The 13,506-nt window shown below is 43.1% G+C and overlaps 1 protein-coding gene across 4 annotated transcripts in view; it reads right to left on the bottom strand.

The window, feature by feature from the left end:
* Positions 1-3,029: 3,029 nt before the first annotated feature.
* foxo3b (forkhead box O3b) overlaps positions 3,030-13,506 on the bottom strand; it is a 47,840-nt gene continuing 37,363 nt past the window's right edge. For 3 of the 4 annotated variants that reach the window (XM_040125378.1, XM_040125379.1, XM_040125377.1), the window contains 2 exons: positions 5,398-6,875; positions 3,030-4,395 (listed from right to left, as the gene is read on the bottom strand). In XM_040125378.1, coding sequence (XP_039981312.1) covers positions 5,427-6,875 — 1,449 coding nt within the window. In that variant the 3' untranslated portion in view covers positions 3,030-4,395; positions 5,398-5,426. The remainder of the gene's footprint in view (positions 4,396-5,397; positions 6,876-13,506) is intronic. The other variant, XM_040125380.1, reaches the window with a different exon arrangement.

The raw sequence follows: 13,506 nt of genomic DNA, 5'->3' as shown, positions 1-13,506 counted from the left end.
TTCCCTAAGAAGATAAAACAGATGTTAATGCCCCCATAAATGCTGCAGACTGAAGATTTCTTGGAAGGTTCCTCAAGAATGTTTCAATTTTATGGATGAGTCTCCTGTCAACTAACCCTTAAGATACACTTATGCACACACACAGAAACACACACGCGCGTGCGTAAACGTACTGGTTAACCAGGAATAATCCTTTCATGATAGCAGGCTTGACCTCTGGTAGGGGAGTGGTCTATTGGTTGTTCTGAACAAGGGGAAGGCAAGAAGGGGAATAAGGAGTAGACCGTCAGCAGAGCGGCCCGGCCAGGGTCTGTGTTAATATTTGGCGCGGAGGCCTGGGGGAAGTTTCAGACATGCAAGTAGAGGATTTGTTGAGAAACAACACCCCATTTCTGACTGTTCCCCCTCTCCCTTTCCCTTTATGTTTCGCAAGGACCGAGGAAAACTACCCAGCCCAGTGTAAGGTATCAGGGGATGGCTGTATGTCTGCTCTCGTTTAATGCTGCCTTACACAAAACAAACATTGTGCAAGAGGACTTCCAGGAACTTGAGAAGAACATGGAGTTGTTTTGCTGTTTAGATCCCTCCACACTGACACGAGAAAGAGATTTATCTTCTGGAGGGAGTGTGAGGTTAAATTTGTTCATGCACAAGTGTTCAGAGACACACATCGTTTTGGAAAACAGTTGGCCAGTTAACTTGTGAATTAACAGCACATGTAAGACAGACGAGACCTGTAACAATTTCTTTGCGGTGCTGAAAATTCCTCTCATGGCAATAAGAGCTGTTAACAGCGGCCCTGTGCTTCCACAGCACTCGTGAAATTTTTGTACTTCGGATACTTTCATATTTTTACAGCAATAAAATGAGTTAAGACAAGGACACAGAAAGGGTGTGGAGCCTCACCAAGCTTTATTTACATGCGCACCATTTCTTATACAAACTAGATTACAATTCAAAATGGAATACACAGGAAAAATACCCACTAACATCAAGTCAAGAAGAAGCAAGATTAATAAAGGGCTAAATTCAAAGGGCAAAGATCAGAGGGTGTATGGATGGGAGCTGGCCTGGGCCTCTTAACAAGGATGGAACAGGTTCAAGAGAAGATAATGAAAAGGAAATGTCCAAGAGGTGATTAAGGTATCTAGTGGTATCTCTTCTAATTTTTTTTTTATTTTTTTTTTGCTTTTCTTAGCATTGAATTTGCACTTGTTGTGCTGCAGGTGTGTGTGTGTTGAGCACAAGTAATCCTGTGCCTGAATGAAGCAGTAGCACTGAGTGAGGGTGTGGAAGGCCTGCTCCACTAGGACTTCGTGTAAACTATCTCCCCGAAAAGCCAAAACATTTTAAACTGAATGTACAAAATGTTAGCAACGCTTTCCTGTGATTGAGATCCCCTTTGCAGTTCATCAGGGATCACTAACCCCTTTAAATAGAAAGGATTACAGCGTTCCCTGGATTCACCTTGTCAGTCTTCTTCACAAGAGGATTAAAGTAATATTTAGTACAGTCAGTGTAGATCAATTAAAATGCTTAGCAGTTCAGGTGATGGCTCAGGATTCTCCCTGCCAAAAGAAAGGTGATAATTCTCTGGAAATGTTATATTTGACAAGATGTAGGGAATTCTAGCTCATTTTCAGATGTCGCTTCAACCATGTGAAGGTCATGACTAACGGCTCACTGAGAAGACCGGGATGTGAGCCTACTGTACTCCACCTGGAATAAAACAAGTGTGAAGCGGAGGAACATCTTTCCCCGTGTCTGTGTCGATGTACACACACTCATAATAATAAACCCAGTAATGCAGGGGGATGGTTCAAGTGCTGCTCTGTAAGCCCTGATTTTAAAAATTGAAACAGAGTGTGCGTTTGAGTGCTAAAGACACAGGGTTCCTCTCTGTATTACAATTTCTGTTGAGGGACGGCACCATTGGTAGGGTCAAGGGGATTACAGCTATGTCATGCACTAAACCTCAGATAAGCACAGTAGATCATTCTAGCCAACCATGCACACACACTCCTCTCCCTTGGCCTCAAAGTGATATACACACATCTGTACACTATTATACACAGCGGGGCATACACTTCATGTCACTACCCCAGACAGAGAAGGGGTACCAGGGTCTCCAGATGCTACAACAATGGTGCGTTCCACCATTTTCAAAATCTGGTTCAACCATTAAATTGCTGGTAACAGTGTTCCCTCCTACCTGGTGCTTAATGTTGTTCATTAATTCTTCAACTTTACCTTCAGAGGTATCACAAAATCCAAGGGTCAAGTACTACATGAGTATATAAAGACATACAGCGAGTATATATGCATTTCACACAATTCATAATGCATAAATACATACATGCATACAGTCGGCTGTGCTGTATGCACCATGAGGGATAGTAAGGGATTACACATCCTCGTGAGATTAATTCAACAGAAATACACGCCACAGATAAACACATACACACACACACACGCACACACACGCATACAAACACACACACACACACACAAACACACACACACACACACACACACACACACACACGTGCACACATTACACGTACTCAGGAGATACAGGAAGTCACCTGCAGGAGCACCAGGCGTGTCCATGAGGGGATGTGTGTATGCGTGTCACGAGTCTGACAAGGGGAGAAAAGCTATGACAGCAAAACCAAAAACAAGAGACCGCGTGAAGTCTTGATCCTGACATTTCTCTCGCTTCCTCCTCTTCATCTTGACGGCCAACAGTTCACAGGTTACAAGTTCACAAACACAAAGCGTTACTGTTTTTATCAAGAAATGTTAAAATACCATTAGAATGTGACTTGATGTTACTTAAACGGGAAGCCTCCCTTTTCCCCCCTGAGTGATTCTATATATGCATAACAAGCCCCACAAGCTCATGACAAGAAAACAGCAGAGCTTAACACGGATCCCTGGTATTATTTTTTCTATCTACGTCTGTTTAATATATATGTGTGTGTGTGTGTGTGTGTGTGTGTGTGTGTGTGTGTGTGTGTGTGTGTGTGTGTGTGTGTGTGTGTGTGTGTGTGTGTGTGTGTGTGTGTGTGCATGTGCATGTGCGTGCTGTGATTTGGCTGCCAGCATATCCTACTGTTTGTTTCAAGTAATTTGGCAATATACAGAGATAGCTTATTGTTTTACTCGAGAAACAAATGGCTTCTAGAGGAATGAGCCTAAAACACTGCTCCCCCCCGCCGTCTACAGGTGCAACCTCACCATGCTACAAGTGGCTGCAGCTTTGGGCTTCTGCAGGTCATGGGTAAAAACAGAAAAAAAAAATGAACAAACTAAATGCACAGCTTGCTCTCAGGACAGGATTCAACACTGTTTACATAGCACCTGTTATGGTGTGGAATTGTTCACAACCCAGGACACAGGTATTCATTTTGGCTACATCATATGCTGTGAAAAACGACCTCAACAGAACTCACCAGAAGTTAAGAAAACTAAGAAAAGACAGACAATATCTTTCCCCCCTCCTTCTTGGAACTTTCAACTGCCCTGCACTTGTAGAAATATCCATGACAGAGATTTTCTTCCTATAGTCTTTTTTTCATTTTTTCGACAGTTAGATATACACAAAAGAGAAAACGTATTCTGTAGTATTCAGCTAATTGTAATATTACCCTCAGTATGCTGCAGTTAAGGTAAATTCAAGCAAATTTATTTAGAACAAAACAGGAAGTGCATGGCATTATATTGAGAAATTTTAACTTCTAAAGTTCTGAAATCTTGCAAACTGGGGCAAAGTGTAAGTTCGTCTGTATGTGTGTTTGCATGTATTGGATGTGTGGCTGCTCAGTGAGTAAGATACAGAAAATCCAAAAAAACAAACACTGAACATTTAAAATCACTAAGTGAGAAGAGAGGGATTTTTTTTTAAACATAACACATCCCAGGAAACCACTGGATCAGATTTACACCACATCATTCTTCTTGATTTTCACTTTACACTTCTTTTTTTTTTGTCTTCAATGGGAACAACTGCACCGTGCACTCCTTCCATCTTTGCTTGATATTTAGTCCTTGTATTCCATGTGAAACCCCTTCTGATAAGCAGAGTCTCTTTGATATCAACAGACTGGGTCTCAAAGGAAAATTGCATAATTCTAAGATTTGTGAGTTTGTTGTGATTGTTTGACGTAGCTTTCTTTTTGTTGTTGTTTCACAGGAGGCTTTGAGGGCTTGTGTGCAGCATCTCTAGAGTCTGTCGGATCGTTCATGGTTCATCAGTGTAGGAGCAAAGGTAAAGCTCTCGAGAGGAAGTCGTCTTCTGTAAACACAGGGTTTGTATTTTACGTTGTGCTGATGGCAGGTTTGGCAAATAGGATGTTGTGTGTCTGATCTTCTCTTGCGCTACATAGTTCAGACCTGGAGAGATAAAGAGATTAGACAAATGTGTCTGAGTATTTATGCTTAAAAATATGTTTTGGTCTAAATTCTAACATTTCTAGGGATGCATCGACCAGCTCTATTGTAATACTAACCTTATTACAAGTATCGGGTGTTCCCCAAATGTCATCAGTCCACACTAAGTACAGTTCTGCTCTGTTCATTTGCAGTAACCTAATGTACTTAAAGCTACCACTGGTGCTTCCTGCATGTGCTTTGCAACAAAACACAAAAAGTACATTTCGCAGTAAAGTGTTGACAATTGCTTTTGCAGCTAATTAACGTTTCCACAGATTTAATCCATAAACAGTAGGTAAAGACTTTTCTGCACTATTTGTCGGGATATTGTTTTAAACCTTTTCATGGACGGAATACATTTTATTAAAAGTGTAACAAAGCTTGCTAAATGAGAAATAAAGTTTTAGCAACTGGAGGAATAACTATTGTAAAAGCTAAGGTGTTTAGCAAGTCAGTTTTGATCCGGTAAAAACGTTGAAACAACACAGATTAGTTTAGTGAAAAACTGATGAAGCATATAATTTCATTCAGTGTAGTCTTCTGTCTATGTAGACGCAAACAGGACAGAGAGGGTAGCATTTGTGTGTGTTAGACAAACATGTCATAGTGTGTCTGTAGTTATAAGGTTTATGCACTGTATCATGTACTTTCATCACCTTAAAAACATAGATAAAATTTTCACTAGCCTAGGTAGCATTTTTGGTGAATGGATGTTTCCCATTATAGTTAAGAAGTTTGTAGTTATACGCTCATGTTAGCGTACAAATGTTGTAATCAGTTCTCCACAGAGACCCTTACAGATTTCGCATTTTGTAAAAAATAGATCACTAGTATCATTGTTCGAATTGGTACTGGGGGAGAAGAACTTGGATGGGTGCATCCCCAATTGCTACATGTAAATATGCTCACCTTTTCTCATATACCACATGATTTACCCATACGCACACACTCAAACATACATACCTGCTCTGCTCCTTCCTGGCCCGACCCTCTCAGCCAGGTACCCAGCTTTGAGAGGTCTGCTTGGTGCTAGTGAAGTTGCCGACTCCGTTCATGTTGGCCAGAGAGTCAAAGTTAAAGTCCAGGCCATCTGCGTCCATCAGCTCGTTCCTGATGATGGAGTCCATGTCACACTCCAGGCTGCCGTTGAACATGTCCAAGTCCAGATCTGTGGGGAAACGGTCCTGACAGATCCCTCCACTGCTGCTAACTGTTCCATTCAGGAAGATCGAGGTATCGATCTGCATGGAGGACGACCCATTTCCACCTAAGGGTGAGAGCAGGAGCTGCTGCTTGGCATTAGCCAGAGCGTTAGCCTCGTTGGCTAGGTTCAGGCCTCCGTTTAAAGACCTCAAGGAGCTTTGGTTGTGGTTGTTACTTTGCAGCATCTCCACTTGGCTGCCCTGAAGTCCTCCGGTGGTCCCAAAGGTCATTACAGGATCATTGCGGAGCATGAGGCTACGGCGGGAGTTCTGGGAAATGACGGCGGCAGCGCTGGCCTGTGACATCAGCGGGTCAGACTGGGTCATCATGACATCGCTGTGGCTGTGGCTGTCAGAGTTGAGCAGGTCTTGTAGTGTCTGGCTGCCAAAGCGAGACATGCTGATGCTGGAGAAGGAGGTCTGCTTGTTCTCCTGGATGGTCTGCATGGGGGACGGACGCAGAGAGGAACCCGTCGTGTGGGGGCCAAAGATGGAGTTACTGTAGCCATTACCTCCTCCATTCGAAGAAGAGTTGGAGGAAGGAGAGGAAGTGGTGGAAGGTGAGCCTAAACCGTTGGGTTTGGACCCAAAATTGAACCCTGAGGAACCATTTGGAGTGGTCTGGCTGGAAGTAGTTGGCACCAGGTTGATGTTATCCAGCAACTCATCCATCAGGTCATCTGTCAGGCCATCATTTAGGTTCATTGTACCTGCCAGGTCTGCCAGGCGGGGCAGCTCAGTTGGCACGGCTTTCCCATTGGTCGTGGCGTTGCCGGGAGACAGTGCTCTGCCGGGACTGGAGTAGAACATAGGCGAGAGAGGGGGCTCATCATCGGGCACCTCGTCTAGCTCGGGGTTAGCCAGAATAGGTGAGAGTCGACCACTCAGAGTGCTGGCGTTGGAGTTAGTGCGGGAGCGGAAGTCTGTCCAGGCATCCAGCTCCTCACTGCTGCGTGACGTCGGGCTTCCGGGCCACTTAGAGAGACCTGAAGGACTGTCTCCGCCGCCTTCGCCTGCGGCAGCGGCTGCAGCCTGCAGGGCTGCCTTCTTCTTGGCAGCACGGCCACGGGCGGACTTGGTGTACTTGTTGCTGTTGTCCATGGAGACTGCACGGCGGCGAGGAGCCTTGCCACCCTTCCCCCCCTCGGGGTTGATCATCCACCAGGAACTCTTCCCTGTTCCTTCGTTCTGGACGCGAATGAAACGGCTGTGGAGGGAAAGGTTGTGCCGGATGGAGTTCTGTAACACAAGAGAAAGAGAGAGGAGATTGTTGTGGGCGATGCTTGCAAAATCCTTTTTAAACAATTACTCAAACAATGACTGTCATCAATACTGATCTGTTGTATTCTTTCTTTCCTGTTGCAAATGAAACAGTCAATGAATACGTCTCATTAAGTCTGACAACACTGATCCATAAACCACCCACTACCACTGATTCTGTAGCAACGTAAAAAGTTGCTCTTGGTGACTAGACATACAAACAAAGCAAAAAGCCTATTGTTGTATATTTGTTCATCCACTAAATATAGACAGGAACACATTAACGTGCAGCAGCACTTAGCGCTGATGTCTCCATTGTTCCCACTGTAGCTTTTGTCTTGTGAGTATAAAAGAGAGAAGAGCGACAGTGGTCTATAATCAAGCCTCTCCTCGATTATGAATGACACATACAAAAAGCCTGTGTTTTGTAAGGATCACACTCTGTGTCAGATCATGTGTGTTTGTGCATGCCTGTGTGTGAGTCTTGTCTGGTGTGTATTGATCAACTCTTAGCTCCTTCCTTGTGCAGGCCCAAGAGGCTCATTGTGGGGTAAATGGCGCACATGACAGCCCCTGGTAATGATCAAGAGTTTTACTCACATCACAGAGATGTATGTACAAATTTAAGGACAAAAATGTGATATAACAGCCCTGTTGAATCACTTGTTTCCTCACTGATGGCTTTGTTTACATACATAGTTATCATAGGACAATCTTTCACATTTTACATTCATATTTAGCAGTGTCACAGACATTTTAGCACCGTCAACAGTGTGGCTCAGGTGGTGGCAATATCAGCCTGCTGTCAGTCGACCACTTTGGTCCCAATTTAAATATCTTAACAACTACTGAATGGATTGGCAGGAATTTTGAACAAACATTCATGGTACCCAGACGATGAAGCCTACTGACTTTGGTGATGCTGCTGGTGATATGAACTTTTCCTCCAGCACAACAATGCGGTTGACATTTGTGGTTTTAGTGAAATATCTACTGTGAGATACACATATTTATGTTCATCTCAGGATGAATTATAATAATTTAGATGGTCATCTGACTTTTCCTCTAGAGCCATCATCAAGTCAAAATTTTAATTCGTCCAGTAATTTGGTTTATGACCAAAACTAATGCCATTCCCATCAGCCTCAGCTGTACTTTTTTGTTTAATGCTATTTAGCAAGTTACCACACTAAACCAAAGTGCTAACTCTGGGCATAACAGCTATAGTAAGAGAACAAGAATGCCTTGAAATTGGGGTTGGCTTGTTTTGAGGACGGGTGGAATCCTCAAAGGGAGCCTTCAGAGATTTCAGTTTGATGTCACAAATTTGGGTTGTATTTAAACCACCAGGAAAGACACAAAAGCCAAGAAACCACTTTATTGTTTCAAGAAACTACAGCACTATTCAAACAAAAGTAGGCCTTGTAAGTTTTATTGTTGCGTGTCATGAAGGGTTTCCATTTGCACAATAAAAAGGATTCACATAACATGTTTACACTGTAGAGATGTCAGTTCATTTTAGTCACTACTCTTTTCCACTAATTGATTGGTGCAGGTTAAATGAAGGATTGTATGATGTGAGCTCTGGCTTTACAGTTATCTAAGTCAAAACTCCAGCTTCACTTGATATGTAAATGACACCCTTGCACATGTCCACCTGGACAACCACTCTTCACACACAGACACCCAAACAAACACACCTACAGCCATCTGGTCACTGAAGAAGACATAAATTCATGGTTCTTATATGACAGCATTATGAAAACACACAAATGTTGAGACAAATATACACATACACTCAGTTATATTCTCACATACCATCTCAATATAATGGGACTTGTTTATAAAACTGAATTTTGAGAAGAGGATACTATTCTAGATATTTAGTACATATGGTTATGACCTTTTTGATTTGAATTTTGTCTCTAGCATCTTCCTCCTTTTCTTTGGCTGCACAACCCACTGAATACATTATTTTGCCTCAGTCTCCTTCTCTTTCCATACCCCCTCCGTCTTCCGCAGTTTCTGTTGTTTCAAAAACACATAGCTTTTATGGGCCCTGGGGGACTGTGGGGCTATGCTATATCCTCCCATATAAACAACTCAACCACCATCCACAACACGCATGCATTTTTCCTTCTCTGTTTTCCTGCTATGTATATTTTTACTCCCTAAAAGAGAACACATTTCTGGGTTCACACCAGCGAAGGCCAAAATTTTCTCGTTTTTGTGGGAATCACAATATTGTTTTCCATGAAGCAAACCCGTCTTTCCTGGGCAACAGTTTACGGACAATTTGGTCTGCATTGTTATTCTGGTCAAAAGCAGTTCAATCAGAGAGGGGAAAGAGCGGGGTTAAGTTACGTTTACGAACGCTATGTTGGCAGAGTAAAAAGATTGGATCTCTGGGGCCAAACTGAACCTCTGAACCTGAGTGAGTGAGTGTGTATTTGAGCATGTATGTGTGTGTTTTTTGATAGCTATATGGATACGCAGTTTTGAGTTTGTAGCCTCTAAATGCAAAAGATGTTTCTGCAGGACTTTGTGAGTCTTTGTCAACACTGCTGTGCATTAGCAAATCCATAAAAAGTTGCATCTAATCATGAATGGTATGTGTATGTGAACGCACGTTTCCCAAGTGAGTGCGTGCATGGGTGTGCATTCTGTGAAATGAGGTAAGATGAGAAGAGATACCAGGGAGACCGGTGTTTATCCTCTGCCAGCATCTCTTGAGGCATGACGTAATGCTGCTTCATTACAGAACATTTTACAAACACACGCAAACACATATGCACACACACAGGCTAAACGTTTCCAGCTGCGAGGGAGATGTAAATAATGGCAGACTTTGTAAAGGAAAAAAAAGAACTTTTGGTGGGATGAATGAGAGCAGAATGAATGGAATGTGTTTCCCTCTGATGCTGCTGTAAACATTTACCTGCCAGCACCTGACACTTCATCAATCCTTCTCGCTCGCTTCTTCCTACACTCTCTTTATCCCAGCTTCCCCCTGCTCCTTCCTCCAACAAAGCCACTTGTTTCATGTTTCTCTTTTCCGTGCTACTGCTCGTAGCCTTCAAATGTCAGTTGAGATAATTCTAGCTCCATGTGATGGAGCAGCAATAAAAGGAAACGGGACATCTGCAACCGAAGCACGGATAGTGATAAAAAGAGAAAAAACATTGGGTGGCGAGTGAAAGTATGAGTGAGTGATGGTGAGAAAGAGGGGGAGAAGGGGATGATTGCGAGATGAAAGAAAGAAAAATTTGTGTGCTATATATCAGTATTTTGTGTGATGTATGTATGTGTGTGTATATAGAAGCAGATCCTCCAACTCGCTCACAAAACCTGTGCTGACTATCCCTGTTATTCTGGATAATTCAAAGATTTCCAATAAATATTTTCTGGAAAAACAAACTTTTCAAATGTCACTTCTTCTGCTGGATTTCTTCTGCTCCATGTTTGCCCTGCATGGGTTCATGTGTACATGGCACATCTCTGTGTGAGTGGGACACTGTATGCTTACTACTGTAGCTCCTCTGGGGTATTCCCAAAGCCCATTAATAAAAACAGCTCACTGAGACAGCAGCTCTGATTCATAACTCCTACTATATAGCCATAAGAGCTAAATAACACACATACACTACTACAACTTGCAGCCACAGCCTTCCAAGGGATAACGACGCCTTTGACACTGCTCAGCAAATATTAGAGTTCTCCTTGTCTCCTGACCTTAAATTTCCCCTCCATTTTTCTGAGTCGCACCCTCCTCCTGCTTTTCTCTAATTTGACTGTCCCTCTGAGACTTAGGCCCTGTTCATACCTGGCATTAACATGCATCTTGGGTGATCGGATTGCAAGTGGACAGCTCTGAGTACTGGTGTGAGTGCACCCAACAAACATTGAGAACACACTGAGATCCGATCGCTCAGACCACATTCTGAGGTGGTCTGGGTCGCATATGGCCACATTATTTTAAGACTGTGAATGCAAATGCATCCTGGGCTACATTTTAGGACCACCTACTCAACTGACGTCCTCTGCGTAAGTGGATGTACCCTCAGTAGCGAATGAATACAAGTCATACAAATCGCGTAAACCGACTTTGTCCACAATGCTTTGTCTTCCTCTTCTTCTTTTAATCTCTGGCAGACTAGGTACAGGAGGTGCATTGCTGCCTCCTGCCAGTCAAAAACGGCGCATTTGGTCTTTGCAAAAGGAAATGATGTACTTTTTTATTTGCATTTGATTGCATATAAAGTGGGGAGGTGAGATCCGAGTGGTCACACAAGAGGATCGTGGAAATGCACTCTAATGCCAGGTGTGAACTGACATACTTAGGGCTGTCAACTTGTGATCGGATCACCCGAGACGCAAGTTAATGCCAGGTATGAACAGGGCCTCAAATGAACACATCTAAGCCCTGTCTCACAATATAGACAAGTAGGTTAGTGAGCTTTTGGATTCAACCCTGGCTTTTTTCTCTAACAAATGTCTCTCCTTTAAGGGAATAGTTTGACATTTTGGAAAAAAAAAAGCTTATTTGCTTCCTTGCTGTGAGTTAAATGAGAGGATTGGTACCAGCTTTATATCTTTTGGGTTAATATGAAGCTACAACCAGCAGCCAGTTAGCCTAGCTTAGCACAAAGACTGAGCAGGTTAGCCAGCTTAAGTGATCAAAAAGAATTTCTAACTAATATCAGGAAACTAGCTGATTGTACTTACTTATCATGAATAAACTGTATTGCTTTTTTAATCAATCACTTAAATGTAACTTTGTTAATAGAACATTTTTACACACTCAGGTGACCTATTGTTTCAATGAAACATTTCACTGCTTTCTCATTTAATCGCCTCTATAACCTACAGTGTATTTCTTCGTCATAATGGTTTGTTCCTCATGACAGAAGAATACAAAGTTAGTCAACTGTTTGGCTCCTATACCCACTGTTAGAGCAGACTACTCGGCTAGTTATAGGCATGTCAATTGTTTTATACATTTTTTAAAATTTTCTACTGTGAATGTAGCCGGTTTCCATTCTACATCTAATACACCTCACTGAATCTTTTTAACTTTTTATGCTGCTGAAAACCTCACCAAAGAGCTGAGCTGATCTATCTTATCTGATATCAAATGAAAGGGCCTGTATGTTGATGTTTTCTATGAGTGTTTGGATATTATAAACTCCACCGCTGCTGGTCTAGAAAACTAAAAAATGCTGGCTCAGAGACTCAACCGTTCATGAGACCGGTTATCCAGGTTGGCTACATTTTTGAAGCCAACTAACTCAAAGTAGCCTGACAAAGCTGAACTTGCTTTGTGAGACAGGCCCCAGTCATGTGTGTGTGTGTGTGTGTGTGTGTGTGCGTGTGCGCGTGCGTGTGCGCGCGTGTGTACGTGGGTGTGTGAGCGGGTGTGTGTGTGCACCAGCTGCAGCCAGAGCTCAGAAACACAGAGGCCTTTTTGTCCGTCAGCAACATGTGGGAACAATTAATCACTGTCAGCAACCACGCTAGGAATCTCTCTCTCTCCATTCTCTCATTATTCTGATTTTTGAAGGTGCGTAGGTGGGAACTCATATGTTTGCATATATGTAAATCAGAATGTAGTAGGTTTGTTTACAAAATTTTAGGGAGGCATTTAAAGGAGATTTTAAGTCTGCTCCGAGGGAATTAGATCAATTTATCACTACAGATGCATCTTGTAAATGCATAGAAATGAACACCCACGGGGCCATTCAGAAGCAAATTCCTCCGATTGGTCCAGATGATTCCAAGAATGCTTCCTAATTGGTTGTAGCTGTGCTAGTTCCAGCAGTGGTGATTGGTGGATGGAAATTGGTTTGTGTAGGCAGGCAGTGTAGAGAAGGGAGGGTCTACCCTGTGTTGCGAGTGTATTTCATCACCCAGCTACAGCACATATCTGAACTCAGATGTATGGGCAGGCTCCTTTACTGTGCGCGACCCCGAAAGGAACATTTCACAGGTCAGTCCAGCCCCCGGCACCACCTTCCCTGCCTTAGGGAGTGAGGAATTACACAGCAAATGCATACACCCGAGCACAAAACTCAGCACACACAGTCACAGCGCTTCATGTGTTGTGCTGCAGGACAGCATTAGGTCAGAGGGTTACAGTGTCACGGAGCCAGGAGACAGCAAAGAGTCACAGGTCAAAGAGCCTTGAGGTTGCAGCTCTCACCTCATACACCCTAGCCCCTCCCCTTTAAGCCGGCTCTCCACTGCTGTGATTGGACGAACTCTGTGACCTGAGCCTCACACCTCTGGTGTACTTAACCACCCACTGACACCATGTGTATGTGCGTGTGTGAGTCCTGGCCAAACATAATCACGCTTTATCAGCCATTATGTAAACCAGGACTAATCTGAGTCTAATGTCAACAGTGACCGCTGCTAGGTCAAGCAGATAGCTTGCGCAACATTAGTTACCATTTAAGACGAGGGACTGACACCGGGCTGTGGTTAAAATAATGCTTGTCTTTCACTGAAATGTTCTTTCCTTATAGAATGCAAACAAGATTAACTTCGTGCAAACAGGCGACATGTAGAGTCAAAGCAAACTAATGACAAATAAATGATGACTATAAAATGT

Source organism: Xiphias gladius, chromosome 4 (genome assembly GCF_016859285.1).
Source record: "Xiphias gladius isolate SHS-SW01 ecotype Sanya breed wild chromosome 4, ASM1685928v1, whole genome shotgun sequence".
Lineage (NCBI taxonomy): Eukaryota > Metazoa > Chordata > Actinopteri > Istiophoriformes > Xiphiidae > Xiphias > Xiphias gladius.
This window is presented reverse-complemented; position numbering and strand designations above follow the sequence as displayed.